Source organism: Glossina fuscipes, unplaced genomic scaffold (genome assembly GCF_014805625.2).
Source record: "Glossina fuscipes isolate IAEA_lab_2018 unplaced genomic scaffold, Yale_Gfus_2 241, whole genome shotgun sequence".
Taxonomy (NCBI): Eukaryota; Metazoa; Arthropoda; class Insecta; order Diptera; family Glossinidae; genus Glossina; species Glossina fuscipes.
This window is the reverse complement of record NW_023998584.1, coordinates 337,681-357,013: the sequence shown is the minus strand read 5'-3', so window position 1 is coordinate 357,013 and position 19,333 is coordinate 337,681. Positions and strand designations below refer to the sequence as shown.

The window sequence follows — 19,333 nt, the reverse complement described above, 5'->3', positions numbered from 1 at the left end:
CAGATCCAGTTTGCTTATAATGAAACGGCAACGAATAGAAGATAAACAAATCGATAAATAAGCAAAGCAATGCTAGCACTGTTCAACTGGTTCTTCAACGAATTGCTTTCACTTTTAAGAAATTCTACTAGATTTAAAGTATTTTTTATTGTTATTAGCAAGCTTGAAAGAAAAAAGCGAAATCATATTTGTAAATCGATCGGTATTATTTAAAAATTAATAATTTCGACGCGTTTGCAATATAATTTGCTTAAAAGTAAATATTTAGATTTTATTAATGTTTCCTCTCTTACCGGCGGGTCTCTCTCTCTCTCTCACTATCTAAAATTTTGTTATTTTGAGTCTCCATTCAACAAAATAGTTGTTTGCTACAATGCTGTCCTAAGTATTGGAGAATTTTTGGACAGATACAATTTGATTTTCCGCATTCCCTTTTCCGATTCATTCTCCACTTCTGATCTTTTTTTGTAATTTCCACCCAACCTTGTCAAAAAATGATAGTGTGCTTGGACATATTCGAGTGAAATGAACATCGTCAACATCAGCGATGTAGAAAATCACGGAATTCGCCAAATTTGAGCCAATATTTAAAAAACAAACAATGCCTACTTAGCCGAAGAAAGATCGAAGGATGTAAAATTCTGGAAGAATTTTGTGTGGAGATCATAAAGAACCAACGAATATCTATATAAAACTGCAATCGAAAGACTTCTTGAAAGATTTACTTAGCATTTTTGGTACCTTATCGGATAGCAATGAAAAAATGGATACATAGGTATTTCAGACACAAAAATATTCTTGCATCTGCCTGAGCAGGTTCGCTAAAATCAGCTAGATGTACTTTACAATAGGCTATAATCTATTATTAATTAACCTTTACCATCAGATCCTTTACGTGGAGATCACGAGCACAGAGCTGAATTGCAATTGGCTTAACCGGCAAGTGCTTGAGAGAAATTGACGGCTTTGTCTTCATAATAATAAAAAGAAAGATACAGCATGACGAACAAATCATTTAGCGATCCAGAAGGTCTTTCTCGATATTGCAGATTTTGGCTCTCTGCCATTAATTTCAATGGACGCGCAACTTTTTGGCTAACCAGCCTTTATTCCGAAGATATTAAAAATTATTCGTTCGCGAATTGTATTGCTTCACAAAATTAGAGCTTACTCTTTTTGAAGAGTAACAAAAAAAACCGTTACTTGAATTCGGGTAGCGTCGAACAATACTTTTGAATACTGATGATATATGTTTTGAATAGGATAAAACTCAGCATAGGGATGTTCTTTCAAGAAATATTTTTCTTTTTTCAAAAATAGTTTTTAAATTTTCCTACGTACATACATAAATGTAAATATATGTAAATTATTTCTTTCAGTAAACGCACTCAAATACTTACCTAATCGCAGTTCGCCAAAATTACCACAGCCAATTTTTTTACCAACACGAAAATTTGGTCCGACCATAAGAACCCCCGTTGAGGTGCTTACGGATTGGCGGGCGGCATACATATTGCTGGCACTGACTGTTGTTCGAGCACCACCTGTACCGCCACCACCACCACCGCCGCCGCCGCCACCTCCACCAGAAGCACCAGCAGTCTGTGTTCCACCACAACTGGAAAATATACGAAACATTCAATGAAATTACTCCAGCAATGACGAATGAAAAAAGCATATCAATCAATTTTCTTATGTATTTTCTATCTATATTTCTATCTTTCTCTCTATCTCGCTCTCTCTCTCTTAAAAACTGACTTGACGTTCGAATGTCAGTGCTTTGAATTTTCATTCTGTTTATTTCTCTTGGGTTTTTCCGTTTTTCACTATTTATTACGACATTTACAAATAATTTTTTTCAATTTATCTATTTTAAAGGAAGAACTTTAATCGCAAACAGTAAGTCTTTTATATTTTTTCCGTCTGCAACTTTTTACAATATAAATGGTTCAATATACATCGTTCAATGCGTACTAGTCTTTTGAAATGAAATCTTTGTCGCCGAAAATCATCATTCTTAAGAGGTCCACAAGAAGATTTAGAAAGCGAATTTCGAAAAAAATTTTGACGATCCTTTTTAGCTACGTCAATAATATTATAAATATCTGTATGGATTTTATGTTATTTATATCAAAGTACAGCTACACATGTAAATATGCATATACAAATGTCTTTTTTCTGTTATTATTATTAAGCACTTAAAAAACAAAATGTAATGATTTGGGATATGTCGAAAAAGAGATTAGAAAACTTTTGGCCTCTTTTATATTTTACTGGAAAAAATGAAAGAAAAATAAGATGGAAAAATGATTGCCACATAGCTCTTATGCGTTTCAAAATTTATTTTATTCCGGTCTTGCGTTTTTCAATCAATCACTGCAGAAATTAATTTATGTATTCACACAGCTTCTATAAATATTTTCTGTTAAACTCGTTGCAAACTGAGTCATATTTCCTCATACAGAGAACATCGAATATTTGTTACACAAGTTTGGTTATGTCTGTAATCTCTACCAAAAAACAACGGGGAGTGGAACATTGTACAGCGACATTTCTACTATAAATGGTCAATGGACGCATTTTGGGTTATGTTATTTGTTTCAATTTTGTGTTTTATGGTATTCAAGATCACAAAAATGTGTATGAGAAAGCTAATATTCGCGCATGCAATTTTTTAAAATACTATCTTAGATCCTGACAAAAATAAAGAATTTTTACTAGATAGTAACAGTCGCTCAGAAACTCGCTCCAGAACATTTTTTAACACCAGACCTATCAATTTACTACCCGTTCTTCGTACTTCGTTTTCGCGTGAAACTCTTAAAAAAGTTCAGGTAAGTATTCGGTCAAATTTTAACTAACTAAAATCGCGTTTGGGGACACTTCATATCAATTTTTAATTCAGGTCTTCGGCCAAAAGGTCCACGTACGTCATTTTGCGATTGGCAAAAAAAATTGATCATTTCAGAATGGCAGACATGACCTGGATGATCTACCTAAACCAACTTCAAGGCCAAGTCCCTTCCTGAACAAATAGTCATCATAGTTAACTCATAAAAAGCTCCTACGATAGATAGGATAGGAGTTAAACGGCGACAGAATGTTTCAAATGCAGGGAAAACTTGGATGATTAGAAGTTTTAGGCTGGCTTCACTAAAATGTGAAGAATGCGGTTTCGAACAAAAAACATATTCTCTTCACTTCGCGTTCATTTTTTAATGATGAAAAATTGATTCCAAAAAAGCGAATGTAAATGTGAATACTATTATTAAAATATACCCCACATAGGCCACCATCCGTGCATCACATTCGTCGTGTAATTGTTGTTCGATCTTTCGCGAACTTTCTATTACATTAGTGGTTTGAGTTCTTTTTGGTTTCGGTTCGTCTTTTGACAAAAGAACATTGAACACTATCTTTTAACAAAGAAACATGTAACTAGATATAGTGAGTCTCATTAATATTGCGTTTTTTCGCTCAACGAAAAGAAAACGCTTCTTAAACCTAGTCGATTATCCAAATACAAAACATTTTTTTATCATTACTATAAACAGAGTCATTAATATTGAGATTCTTTCGTGTAAGGAAGAGTTTATTTCGTATACGCGAAGAAAAAAGCAGCATATTATTAAAAATTAATATTTGGAGGGGTATTCTTTTTGCTTAACAACGTCGTATAAGCGCTTTGACATACTTTGTATAATTTTTCTTATGCAGGAAACAGGGATTTTACGCTATTCCTCTTATAGTCTGTTTTTCAGATCTTGAGCGGGGGCTCTCAGTGTTTTCGTACATGGCGGTCCAATCATTAATATATTAAAAACTTAATATTAATATATTAAAAACTTAATATAACCTGGACATCGTTGGAAAAGCCATTAATAGAGGATTCATGCCGTACTAGTTTCACAGGACATGGTTTGGACACAGTAGCTACGGAAAGTTTCGCCTTATCAACCTCATTTATGACATAGTGTACAAAAGTTTTGCTTTCGAATATTAATTAATTTACATAAAGTCATGTTCTGTTTATAATAATTTGAAAAAAAATTCTCGAAAAGTTCTATTTTACTTGTATTTTGAGTAAAATCCCTCCGAGACTTCGTTTAACAGAATTCTGTTAACGGCTTTACAGAGCTCAGCAAAAAAAATTTAGTTTGTGTCTTTGCTAGTTATATTTAAATATAACTCCGCACCCTTAGTGCGGACAATATCTTAGTATTACTCTGATTCTTAATTGTTTGTAATTGGTCTGCATTCAAGAACGTAGACCGAGTGACAAACGCATACGGTTAAAGCATCGAAATGGACAGGTGAATGAATGTTTTTATGAAGTGCTTCATGTCTAGATTCCACTCGCCGTTAAAAGAAATGACTACCTTTTTTTCTTTCTACATTTAATCATGCGTAAGTACATTTTTGTAAATTAAAAGTGAATTTCCCGCAAAAATGAATGTTTGTTTGCTTGTTCATTTAGCATTTAAATAATCATTGAAAATGCATGTGCTAGTACAATAAATGAATACGTACATATATAATGTGACAATAAATTCTTGGTATTACGATAATTTCATAATTCACATACATTCCTTATGAATATTTAAGCATGGTTTTATCGTGGTTAATAAAACGCGATATTAAGGGCCAATGACATTACTGGTAATGTGTACAAAAATAGAGTAGCACTATAGCCTTTATTAACGTCAGCCAAAACTATTACAAACAAGTCGTTTCGTGCAACTCTGCAAAAGCGTAAACAATTAAAAACAAGTCTCGAATACTCATATTAGCTAAATGAATTTTTATTCATTTATTTAGAAATGTAATCATATTTTTCCTACTATGAAATCAACTAAAGTTTATATTTTTGCGTTAATCGGCGAAACACTCACAAAGTGCACCTTGTACAGAATTGACGAATCAGTTTGGAATTTGAGGCTTTGACAAATGCAATGTGTAAATCAGTATACCCTTTCTTAGATAGTAAATATTAAAAAAACTATATATCGTCGGTGTTGCTTGGCGGGTGTTAGATATTAAAAGCGAAAACTTACAAGCGCTATTAAAGGAAAAGAAGAGAGGTTGCGGTAGAGAGAGAAATACTGGTTTGGGCAAAGAGACGCTGACGCACGCGCACTGAGAGCCAGACATTAAATGAGTCATCGGCGACAATAGCAAAATAATGATACAAAAACATATGCATGCATACTTCAGCCGACAGCCAAGCAATCTAAATGAAACGAGGAAAACCAAAAAGCAGACAAAACCGAATTATTAATATTATTGATTTTGGAAGCTATGTCAAGCGAATGCTTCGGGCCAAAACAAGTAACGAATTGATGAAAGAGTCTTGTCGTAGGTTACTTAAAGAACAAACCAAAAAGTGAAAAGTCATTTTAAAACTGTTTCATTTAAAATCAACTCAACGCTAAAAGTCTTATATGTAGTCCACTGTGATAGATAAATCATCTCACACTCTTGATGAATAATTCTGTTTTCAGTGCAGACAAATGTTTACTCGTAAAATAAAAATTTAATTAAATCATTTCTAAGTCGGTAAATATGTTAATCATTATATATTAACGGCGTACAAATTTAGGTACTCATTAAAGGGGAAAAGTCACTGTACCACCTTAAAATAAAAAAAACTGCTTTTACAATTTTTTGAGGATGCAAGGAAAAGTAATAGAATAACAATATTCGAGGAGTTTATTAAGAATGCATTTAGAGTATAAAAAGAAAAAATTATTTTTGATATCGCGAGGCATTGTTCATTTAACGGATACTCCAGTCGACACCTTCTTTAGTCCAAATTTGAGTTTGATAGTAAAAATTGAAAAATTATAGTAATAATAATCATTTAATCTGTCCGCAGTGTTTGCGTGATGGACGAATGTTTGAATGAAAACATCAATTTGTAGTACAAAAAAGGCAATCTTCTATCAATAAAAAGTATTTAAATTAACTTATCGAAAATCTCCTACATACTCCAAAATTATGTTTATTTTCATTGAGGTGAGCGATGTCTTGAAACTTTTAGGAGATATGGAAAAGTGTTGATTAACTGAACAAAATTTTTCCACGACATTTCCGCAAGCTCTTCTGATTTGTCCTGCATATGTCAAAGAATACTTTGCTTGGAAATTACAACCTGATGTTTTGTCTGTTGGTTGCTAACTTTTCTAATACGCTAAGATATGTTAAGCATTTGTTATATTTATGCTGCAACATTGAGGCTGATGTTGACTACGTATTATGCTGAGAGCGATTTCACAGAGTTTCCATGTTTTTATCAACAAATTAAAAGATCGAGATGAAGTTATTGGAAACGTAGAATCGTACATTTCCTTGCCAATCTCTTTTTCTAAGTAAAACGTAAAACGTGCGATCCTGTTTACGAAAATCGCAGCAAAAGAACTTTTGCGCGTGTAATCTTCGAGGAAAGAGCTTGGGAAACAATAATTAAACATTTTGATGGTTCTAGAAGATTGTAAACTAATGAAATGAATAACAAGTACAAACACTGAAGTGGGCGTGGACTATGGACTTTTCAAAATAAGATGATATGTAAGAAGTGGGCGAAAAATTGATCGAATCCGAACAATGCTCGAAGACGGTGTACCATATTTCATCAAAGTATTTAAAAAATTGCGATTGAGTAGGTCGAACACGTGACAACAAGATGGATAGACAAACAGAACCAATTTCTGAACGATCGATCGATCAGTCTATCTCAAGTTCTTCGGCCCGTTGCAAACATACGCATAAAAATATTTTCAGTAAAATCGCAATGCCTTTCATGAATAATTAAAACAGAGCCATCAGGTCAAACTTTATGTATGAAATCACAATGTAATCAACGATTTGACTTATTTCGGAATAGACAATCAATTTTGGATCACTGCAATACATCCATTATTTAAACTGCTGTTAGTTGTTTAAAGGCAAAGTCAAAGCAAAGTCAAGCATTCCTATATTTGTGCGCACTGGGGGGCGGGGGGGGGCGCCCCCTTCACCACTTTTATAAAAACATCAAATTCGTACATAGCCACACAGGCCTGTCATATAGAACGCGTCCATAATATTAAATTTAGTTCAATGTCATTTCAGCCAACTATAAAGTAACTAAACATGCTAACATCTAAAGTCAGTCAGTCGCTCAATATTTTTTTTTATTATTCATTAAATGAATCGTCGTCATTGCTGTTGAAAGTCAATGAAACGCTAACCTACTGAAACTATTGCACAAATATAGCACGAACACAAATTAAAAATAATAATAAAATTCTATTGTATATGTGTATTGCGTTCAATCCGTTTAACACTCCCTCGGATGTATAACATATCGGCAAGGAGTATATGAAATAGTAGCCTTAAGATTGCAACATTTGAAAAACAAAAAACCGTCTCCTTGCATTTTACTTTAACTTGCATTTTGTTTACCAGTGCAATTTTCGTGGAAGAAAAGCAAACTCTAAGAGTCCAATTTTATCTCGTTACTAAGAATTCAGGGCGTTAACGACTTTACACATATAGAAGACGATATCTCTTTAGTGACTAAACATTTAAATAAAAAATAAACAAATTTTCATTGTAGCGTGTACAATCGATGCAAAGAAAGCCGCAATTTTATATTATATTTAGTGAAAATTTCGCATCTCTTATGCCGTAGCAATTCTATAGAGAATACAGGAACGCATCAGAGGAATGTTAACCGTTGTTATCGAAATCCCTATTCCCACTTACATTTTATTCAATGACAAAATCCAGAGCCTGTTTTAGAAATATCGGAATCCTCCTTATAAGTTACCTTGATCACCTTGCACTTTACCAATCAAACGAAAAATTCTCGTAAAGTTAATAGGCTGCGGTTATATTGGATTATAATTTCTTATATCTTTTAATAATAAATATTTTATGTTCACGTCTTTATGGCAAGTTTTAATAAAGCATACATTATATTTTTTATAACATTATTCCCCAGGTCTGCGCTACCAATGGAAAAACGTTTAATTTCCAATCAACAGATATTATTTAGCAAATTTAATGAAAACTTATGGACGCGAGGCATACGACACGAACTACTGTCATCGCTGCACTTTCCATTCTCCGTCTTTCACTCTCCACTAGCGATATATACAGTCCATACATTGATAGCATAATTACGGTATACTTCTTACGCTGCTTGTCGCTATTGAACAGCGAATTCAAATAGGGGCGTGTAACCTTCTGGGAAGGCGGAAAACATTTTTTTCATAATGTATAAAGGATGAAATTTGACTTCGTGTGAAGAAGGCAGAGCTAAAACAGAAAAATAATTAGGCCTGTTTGTAGCCATAAAGTTGCTGAAGAAATTCGACAGGATATAGTTCTTTCCTATGGAGAAAACTATTCACATAAAATTAACAAATTTCTGCTCCAGCGTCATCTTATTTACATAAGTGATGAATCATTTCTGCTTGAGACGAACTTTAAAAAGTAAAATAAGACATGCATGCCCCAGAAATGGAGCCATTAGATATTATTAGAAAAAAAAAAAAATCTCACAATATAAATAAGCTTTGATTATGTTATGTGCCTTACTGTAGTCGCTTTATTTATTTTGTTATGCTCATCGTCAATTCAATTGCATTTTTTTCATTATGACTCCCAATGTCCAGTCTTATGCTCTACCAAAAGGGAACCAATTTCATTTCGAAAACATCGTAATGTTAGATATGGCTTTTTTAGGTATATGTTTTTTTGAATGAGATCAGTTTTCTCAAATTTTGCTTGCATCCTGATGCGTCGACTTAAGGTAAAAAGAATTCTTAAAACTCTTAAAAAATCTTTTTGAATAAATTTAAAATATAAATGAGATTTGTGAATTCCTATTGGGACATTTCGAAGTTAACTTTTTCAGAATTTTTTCCACCGTCGCCTATGTGTTCTAGTCATAAAAGGCAGCCCCGAAGCCGTGGTTAAAAAAATAAAACAAACGATACACGTTTTGAGTCTGCGTGCAAGATCATGTTTCTTATCTACGTGGATCATAAAATATTGACAAAAAAGCAATATAATTTAGACTGGTATAAGTGCAGCAAAGATAACGAAGAAAGATATCTGTAGGTATACTAATCAGCCATTTTTCGACACAACTTGGTAGAAGAAAAAGACTAAAATACCACTTAAAAAAACAATATTCGAAAAGATCGATGGATTGGTTACTTAAAGTGTTCAGCTATTACTCCGAAACAGCCGACTATTTAAACGATGGTAAACAGTTTTAAATTTTTGGAGAAATTCCATTGTATTTAAATTTTGTAATTGGCCGTTGAATCTAATACGTAGCCTACCATATAGTTTCAAAATGTCCAGATGAACTTATTAAGTACAAGTTTAAATATAAACATAAATTCACTGTTTCCATGTTGCTTTCTAAGGTGATAAAAATTAACTTGTATTTCAGTCTATAACCGCAATAGGCAATTTATGGGCTTTTCTTAATCTTCTTATGAACGTTAAAAAGTGTATACACATACGTCTGGATGAGCTTTTCTTGATATCTAGAAACCTTGGGTAATGGTTAAAAATCTTTTTTAAATTGTAGATTGGGAGTACAATTTTGTATTACCAAAATTTATACTTGTATTGCCATGGTTAGTCTTTACGCACATTACAATTAATGTACACATTTCGCAAATAATAGCTTTTACATGACGATGTACACAAACAATTAATGTTGCTGTGTTATATTAGGGCTTATGCTCATATAGAATATTGCACCTACATATTATACTACGTTTGAGCAGTACCTCAGATTTGCATAAGGCGGCACGCTTTACAGCATGTTACTCTTAAAAAGCATACTACTCTTGAATATCACGCTACGTTTGAGTAATGTCTTAGACTTATGTGACATGATACTTATATATCATATAACGGCTTAACACTTGCTTTCACAGCATATTATTCTTGCACATCACGCCAGGCTGGCATATCTCATCATTCTAACACAACGAGGCTTTCCATAACATGTTACTCTTTCATGATGCTTTTACAAAGCAAGCAATGTTTGCATGGCTCAAGAAGCTTACAGAATAATATATAATAGATTGCATAACATGTCACGTTTATGTAATGTACTGCACATGCTTAGCATTACGACATATTTTTAATAAATTATCATTAACTGAAGGTGAAAAAAGTGATAAAAACTAAAATAACAAGTAAATGGTAGGTACCAAGATATTCGGTCTAACTTTAACGTTTTATAATTTCCTTATCTTTTTTATACCGTCCTATATGTGTTATATGTTCAGCTGTTCGATTGCAGTTCTCGGTTGATTAAACTTAATAGTTCATGAAGATGGGAAAAAGTAATTCATGGAAAAAGATCATTGTTGAATATGTTTAGCAGTAAAAAACGAAAATTCGTGACGATCAATTGGACGCATCAATTTTTTTTCAGCATCCGCTATTTTTCATTATTATTGTTGTCATTGCAGTTTATAAAAAAACAATATCCTGTTGAGAGGTAAATGGCAGAAACTAGTTTTGTTAACACAGTTTATCGCTGCATGTATTTTTATGTCTACATGCAGACATTTGGTTAGAAGTCTCACAAATGCTTAAACACTCTTCTTTTTACTTGATCACTGTAACAGACCCTGTAAAAAACTTTGTACGATTGGTGTGTTAGGGGAAACGTGCGCAAACAAGTGCCACTTGTGTGATCGTAAAATAACTGGTTTCATTTAATTCCTGCCGAAATATTTTTTGTTTACATTATATACAATTTTTGTATATACATATATATATATATATATATACATTCGTATGTATAGAGCTTTCAAACCAAATAATCCAACGTCAATAGTAGCATGTGGCCGAATCATCCTCTATGCACATGTTATAATACTTGTGCGATTGTATGTGCTTGCATGAAAAAAATTTATATTTACCACTATTATGGTTCTTGTAAATCGTTCAACCGTTTATTGGCTTCGTTGCCTGTGTTGTGTTATTTCTTAAGCTTTAGTTACTTTATTGCTTACGTTTCACCACCTGAATATTTTATACACTCACTTACTATACTAACTGGTTTTCTTCATTTAGCTTTTTCTTCTTTATTAGCGTTGTGTTTGATTTGCTGCTCTCTTTTCCTTTTCCTTTTTTGTTTTTTGTCTAAATTTTAATTTTTGTTGTTCTCTACTTTTGTTATCGTTCGTTTTATGATCAATGACCGGCATATAACAGAAAAAAAATAAATAAAACCAGTATTTATTAAAACAATGCAAAACGCATATTGAAATTGTCTATAAATTTTCGTTGTTTATTAAATATACAAAATTAAATATTTTTTTTAATATTGGATAACAAAAAAAATTACATTAAAAATATACCGCGAATCAGCGAACAATTTCTCGTTTAATTTAATATTTGAGATGATTGAAGTGGCAGCAAATATTTGCAAGAAAAGTACAGCATATGGAATCGAACAACTGGTTGAAACATACGCTGAATATCTTTTTCCAATCACGACCTTCCCTCCATCCTTTTATCTTCTAAACTTCTTATGGTTATGTTAAAAATGGCATGACTTTCTTCCTCTTTTTGCTAACTCTTGATTCAAACATCGAAGCATTTCTTGAGAATCACATTATGTTACTACCAGAAGTATTATTTTTATAAAAAAAAGAAAATAATAATAATAACAATAAATGAAACCCTAGCGTCTACGCCTTATCACAAATACAATGCTAATAGATTTATTTTCCTCTCGGAAGCTTTAGCCTCCCTTGCATGAAATGATAATCTATATTTTCGGAAAAGGAAGACTTGTCCATCGTTTCATATAGATTCACATGACATTTTCTAGTTTGGACGCAATAGACTTTCGAATTTGGGTGTTTTTCCGTATCCATATTTTGCCAACACACCAAATTTCAAAAAATTGTTAAAAATAGCTCTTAACAGCAGAATTAAAATTTGTTTAGCTTGTTTGAAAGGTATTTTCATATAGTTTAATGAGGTCTCCACGAAGAAAATAATTTACGTTTTTAATATGGACAGAGCAGGCTTTTAAATCCAACTATATATATTAATTTTAAATATTTAACCGAGCTCTGCAAACGTAGTAACAGCTTAAAATTAATTAAGATGCATAGTTGGATTTAAAAGCCTACTCCGTTACAACCTCTACATAGCTCTATTAAGGGAAATGGTATGTGTCCTTGCTAGGTAATTTCGATTTTATCTGCAGACAATTAAGATTAAAGATGTATATAGCCATGTCTTTATTTTGTAAAAACCCTCAAAGTGATCGGTTATGCTATAATAATGAGACATAAGTAACACGTGAAAGATTATAGTCGGCATATAAGATCAGATAAGATATGGGAAGAAGACCAACTGGCGCTGATCGCCACACAACGATTCGTGGGAGAGAAACTTAGTTCGCTGATCGCCACACAACGATTCGTGGGAGAGAAACTTAGTTCATCCAAAATAACAAGTAACATAGTGAAAAACTTCCAAAAATTTCCGGACAACCTAATAGTTTATCGTTTGAATTGTGCTCCACGGAAAAATATTCAATAAAAACTTGAACGCGTGAAGTGTCGAAGTTTCTGGGAGGCCGATTTGTGCGTCTGGCATATATTTTTTGGATTCGCGTGCATATTTTTTACTTCAGGCTGGCTACAGATCAATTGCAGTCAAAATTCAAGGATGTATAATATATTCCTCACTTTCTTTTTCTTTTTTTAAGTTAACTTAAGGAAGCGCTTATCCAAGTGTATCTAAGGATTTTCTTACTGGATTTTACATATCTTTAATCTTCTGCTTTGTTGACGCATTCAATTTACTTCAGTTAACAAATATTCTCTATCACGACATCGCGGCCATGTAATATTAAATGTTGAATTTTTAAGACCATTTCTTTTTCTCTATATTATACTTTTTACTCTTAAATTTCTTCTAACGTTAAAATGAATATTTTTAAAACCAGACACGTTTATTGTTGTTTTTCGCCATAGTTTATCGATTGATTTGATTTAGTGGTAAAAAACGTCCGTGTCCGTATAAGCGCTTTTTATATATCTTGTGCTTACAATAAGTGGTCGCTTAGTTTTTCTATTTATATAAAATCTATAATCGCGCGCACATGCATTAGATATATTATAATATATCTAAGATTTATTTATAGCTATCCACACAAAGGGTTACTTTTACTTTTAAAGCACAAATTTAAATATTAAACAGCCGTAAAACTTACAGACCATTGCCTATCAAAGTTTTACTATCTTCGAAATTATTATTAACAAGTAAGAAAGTTATATACGGTAGGGGCCGAATCTCGCATACCCACCACTATGTTTCGCAGATAATATATCTCCATTTGAGTAGTGTACAAAATAGTTTTAAACATTCTGTCTTGTTTGTCTTGTGATAAACAAGCATAAAACCTCAAAAAATTGAAAAAAAATAAAATTTAGTTACTCGTAATTTTGAATGGGCATGGCCTATTGGTTTCATTTTCGGACCCTAAAAGTACACTGTATCGTAAAGTAATTGTGCAATATTTCAGTAATCTAATTTTAATAATTTCCGATTTAAGAGCAAAAATCCAAAAATATTTGTTAAAAAAAAATCAGTTGCATTCAATTTGCGCTCCATTGTGCGCTTTTGCTCTGACCAATTTGGCCCATTTTCGATATCAACCTAGGTGCAAAAACTTCCAATGTTTCTGCTAAATTTGAAGTCGGCATCTTAATTTTTGCGACCAGGAGAGTGCCAACAACACACATCACACTGACGGACGGACATGGCTAAATCAATTCAGAATTTCATACTGATGAGGAATATATATACTTTGAAGGGTGTGTGAAGCTTCCTTTTGGGCGTTACACATATTTTGGAAAAAAAGAAAATAGTATATAACATCTTACAGTGGTACATATAAAAATAGTGTTACTACAACGACTATAACGTGCAAGCTAAGGGTGGATATGTCATGAAATTTTGACACGTCATCGTTTGAAGCGTAGTCCTATCCAAAAATTATATGTGTCTATCAACAGTGATGGCGTATATTTGTCCGACAGGAGACTTATTCGAGTGATGTATTACACGTGTTTTCTCCTGTTATCGATGGGTATTTCTATGCATTCTTTAAGAAATCTAATGTACCCTTATAGTAGCGTATATATGACTAGCCTTATAAGAATGATCGCTTTTCGTTTTCAATAAATTTTTATTATAAGCAAGACATAGTTGAGAGAACAGTTTACTTTTTCATGTATAACTTTGTAGTTATTTATATTTTTTCTTGCGTTAAGAGAAAGAGATAAGCAATTAACAGTAATTATATAGTTTGAAAATGTTTACGTTCACAGCTACTCTCCAAATGCTTGAAAATTATTACAAAACCGTAGCAAATTTCAATACTAACCAACAAAAAAAAACGACAGCAACAAGAATAACAGAATATACTTATTGTAATGATAAATGAATGGGCAGAGATAAGAAGCTTCAATTCAGATTTTTATCGCACAAAAATCCCAAGCGGTAAAGAAAATAAACTATTTTAGCTTTTATGTGACTTGTATCTAAGAGAGATAGAAACGGCGGATGTGTTGGAATGTATGTATATTAATTGCATCTACACGAAAAGTATGAAAATGTGCAATTTTAATTTCAACTTCAAGAAATTCCCACTAAAAATCCCACATTTACGTTTGGGTATTAAAATGTGCACAAAAACTGAATGTTTTGTCCTATTTTTTTAGGATTGGGGGTCCTTAGACAAAAGCTGTGGATTCAATTTCGTTTTTACAAACGTCTTCGTGAGTCGCATCCTGAAAATAAAACGGCAGTATTTGGCAATAGCTGGCGTATTTAATAACAAGTCTTTAACCATTTATTATTTTTCATATAAAACCTTATATGTAAAACTATGTAAAGGCACATTTCGTAATCGATACTAGCTTGTAATAATAATAGGACACTACAAAACTGGGTAAGTGATTTCATCACATATTGTTAGCGTCCGTCTATAAACCGCTGTTAAAACTGAAATCTTTCTTCAGCGTCTTGTTTTTTTTTTCTATACGCACCCCCGAAGGATGATGGTGTGTACATATTGCCAAATATATTTTGCAGCACCCGGAAAGATACTTTAGAGACTGCTTAAATATATATGCTCCTGGCCGCAAAAATGAAAATATCGACTCTCCAGCATCGGCTGGTATTGAAAATGCACAAGTCGATCAAACGACTCGCACACATTACAACACACAAAAATTTTGCATCAAAAGCAAAAGCCCAATATTAGTCTTTTTTCTAGTTAAATAAAATTGATATCTGCTGCGAATATATAGAATAGTACAGAATTCAATTCACTCCAGAAACGAATTGCGTGTTTTCATGTTTTACGAAACGGAATCCTTGACAAGAACGCTAATTCTGCGTGAGTTGCCCATCGTTGTTGCTAAATTCTCTATCCGATTAAGAAATAAAGTACAATAGAAACACCACTGTTATAAGATATCGAAAACTCTTTCATTTATCAAAATATCTGCAACGTCTAGAATGAAGCTTCGCAGCCACTATACCTTACACACGTTCTTCATCAGTACCAAACCAGGCCTACAGTAAAAGATGAAATGACAAACCTTTGTTTTCAAAAATTAAAAAAGTGTTCGTTGCTCATTATTTGTAAACTGCAAAAATAACAATTTACATATTATTAAATGTTTGCACAAATTTTGATCAGCGACTTCTGAAAGTCACATTTTTTGGCCACTTTTTGCAAGAGCTGTACAGGACATACTGTTGCAGCTCGAACGAGAAGTTCTGCCACCCCCGGCGTACTCACTTGCTCAGATTAGTAAAGCATAGCTTGGCTGGCATATGGGTCCATAGAGTTGGAGAAGTGCGAAAATGGGTCGGTGGATGGATCGCTGCCAAACTAATACGAGTTCTTGCGACATGATATCGCCATGTTGCCAAAAATATTGTAAAATGTTGCAGAAAATGATGGAAAATATTTTGATTAATATACATTGCACCAATTTTCAATGATCAAAATTTTTACAAACGCCAAGCTATCTTACAACACCAGTACAGCTAGGCCAAACTCACCCAATATTGTAGAATATCGAAATCATTTTCTTAAATTTTTTAAAGCGCCTGGGTATAGAAGATTCGGCAGAAGGCGTATATAATTTTCTTGCTTGTTTTTCTTCTTGTAAGTTGCTATTTGTTTGCGGTGAGATTGACCTTTGCAAGTTTTAAAAACCCGCTAAGTCTACGACGGATTATCGCTGCTTCAATAACTACATAGACAGCACAATTCCACTTAAATACATGTGTAAGATAAATAAGTACAAGTCATGAAGAAATGTGTGTGTAATTGTGGAATTTTTGTTATAGTTCACAAGCACATTTGATGTACATACGAAGGAAACGCACATGAAAAAACTGTTGGCCACCAACAAGCACTGCTACATGTGCTTGTTTACATGACTGCTTAAAACCCTGAAACTAATTAAGTTTATATGTTTACAGACATTTTTACGTGTATAAGATATTGTATGCCGATTCTATAGATGTATATATAATTATATGTATCTGCGTATATAAGTACATGTGCATATATATTCTTATACACATACATACATATGTAAGTGTGTATGTGGGTATATACGTACGCATGCATGTATGTACAACAAAAAACCAGCAAATTCACATAGAATGTCCATTAAACTACTAAATGCACTTGGTATGCAAATTCCTCCCCCTTAGACAAGTTCTCTCTCCGTAAGTGTTTTATAATATTCTAGACATGGAATTTATTATTCTATCCATAAAAGCTTTGGAAATTATAAAAATAGATACAAATACGTCGTTAGCTCTGCGTTAGAGAACAACTACAGATAAATTGTCTACTTTATTCTTACGCTTATAACATGAAGAAAACAGTAAATCCTCAAACATTATAGTTTCTCTCTGCTGCCCGAAATTTCCATTTATTCCGCCAAAATGACCAAAGTTAGCACATATATATTTGTGTTATATATATTGTGCCTATCATGGAAGGATACAGATATACAACCTTTCTTATTTTATGTGTTTACCATTGTAACATCTTTAAACGTAGTTAAATTTGTATATTGTATCAATTTTCTATAATAAATGCTTTTTTCAAATGGAAATTTTTGTAAACACCTAATATTTAGTGAATTTTATTTAAAATTATTTTTTTAACAATTCTTTGTACTTCTTTATATGTAATAACTTACATTCATACGGTTTGGAAGTTTACGTATGAAGAATCGCAAAGCAATTCTACGGTATGGACCGTATGCTTTCTATACTCAAGCATGAAAGAGGTGCCGTCATGATTTGTGCGACTATATCGCGGTATTCATCTGGTCCTTATCTCGACGTCCTCAAAGGTCAAGTTCTTACTTTGACAGAAAGGACGCTTCAGACACGTTATAAATCATGATAAAATTTCGAATTGGTTAAACCATGTCTGTCCGTCTGTCCCTCTGTTTGTTATTGGCACTTCCTTACTCGCAAAAAAAAAGATATCAACTTCAAGTTTTGGTGGAAACATTGGAAGTTTTCGCACACAAGTTTGTATTAAAAATGGCTCAAATTGGTCGGAGCGAAATGAACGTAAACTGAACGCATCTCCTTTTTTCTTAACATAAATTTGCGAGGCTTTGCTCGTTATTTAGAAATTATAAAACTTAGCAGGCTGAAATTTTTCCCATTTACTTTATGAAACACTCTTCTCTTTACGTGGAAAAATAAAAAAAATCCGCCATGGCCACACAAGGTTACAAGTGATTAAATTTGATTTTTTTCACTTTTTTAATGCTCTTTATGTGCATTTATCATAAGGCAAACAATGCAGAATGTTTAAACCTATTTTGTATACAACTCAAATGAAGATGTACTATCTGCTTAAAAATGAGTTAATTTTAAAATGAAAGTGATAGATATCGCGACCTGGTGGATTAATTTTTTCTTAATAATACCAGCAATGGAGATTTCAAATTATTGCAATTGAGAGAAGAACGCAAAAAATATACTGGTGGGTATGCGAGATTCGGCACCCGGCGAATATAACTTTCTTACTTGTTGAATTTGTTGATATTATATAATTTTTTTGTCTACTGGAATAAGGTTTGGTATTTTTTTTTTTTTTTTTTGTATTTTAATATGTATTCCCTAGTAGTACAAAATACTAAAGAAAAATTTTATGTTTGGACAATGGACTAGGTTTAACAAGCGTTTACTTTTCGTAGAGCGAAAAAAGCCAATATTAATGGGACTCACTGTAGAAATGCCTGAAATGTCTATTGAAAGTTTCTATGCTACGATGGAAAGAAAGTTAAATAAAAACGCACTTCATTAGATTCAATAGAGTTCTTGTTTGACTTCAATACAGAGCCACAACTATGAAAACACATTTTGCTTTTTGAGTCTCTTCTTATGGTGATCGGTCACAACACTAGATTGCGACTGTAAAGTAAGCGAAAATGAATTTGTAGAATAATTCTTTCAATTCAAACATGAACTGGTGCATTGTCTAAAAAGAGAATTTTTCACCCCTAAATCGCTCCTTCAATTGCGAACATGAAAATGCCGCGGCTCAGAAAATCACGCTACGCTGCTCAAGAGAAACTCAGTTACAGAATACCTCATATTAGAAGCAAACAAGACAAATAAAATTAATAATATAATTCAAGATGTAATATAAAACTAAAGAATTATATACCATTGTAACGTAAATAGAAAATAATACATACTCAACTGTGGTGGCTTCTGCTTGCACACGCTTTCGGTAGTGCTTGTTTGTTGACGCAGGTGGAGTGGTAACAAACCCTATTACAGGCACAATGAATGCTCATATAAGTACACATAAATAACATTCATTTTTCTAAAAAAAAACAATGTCAAATAAAACGCGCACGAAAATGTATTATTTTTTGAACATAGAAACTAAGAAAATCTCTTGAACCACGGCAATTGTAAACTGAGGAATTGCTCTGCATATTAAATGTGACTTCGAACGTTCTCGTTCAGTCTCATTCGATTTATAACATTAAAAAAATTGATTTGCACGGAAGATATATAAAGAGGCATTTAACGGATAAGTGCCAATTAGCAGTAGTACACATCAATAAAAAACCAGAGAATTTAAATTGAATTTATTTTGTTAATCCGATTATTGTTATTAATCTTCTCAGTATAAACCAATATCACCTTGTTTTTAGACGATCTTAGATGACCACTCTATGACTTCTGTAATGATTTGTGATTAGTTGGAGATGGC

The 19,333-nt window shown here is 32.7% G+C and overlaps 1 protein-coding gene across 24 annotated transcripts in view; it reads right to left on the bottom strand.

Annotated features, from left to right (window-relative positions):
* The window catches only part of LOC119642703 (casein kinase I), a 43,088-nt gene extending 24,188 nt beyond the window's left edge, over nt 1-18,900 (bottom strand). For 16 of the 24 annotated variants that reach the window (XM_038041954.1, XM_038041943.1, XM_038041945.1 and 13 more), the window contains exon 1: nt 1,401-1,602. In XM_038041954.1, the coding sequence (XP_037897882.1) occupies nt 1,401-1,512 (112 nt within the window). In that variant the 5' untranslated portion in view covers nt 1,513-1,602. Of the gene's footprint in view, nt 1-1,400; nt 1,616-18,806 lie in introns of those variants that run through there. The other 8 variants (XM_038041962.1, XM_038041963.1, XM_038041966.1 and 5 more) reach the window with 4 other exon arrangements.
* Between the last annotated feature and the right edge of the window lie 433 nt (nt 18,901-19,333).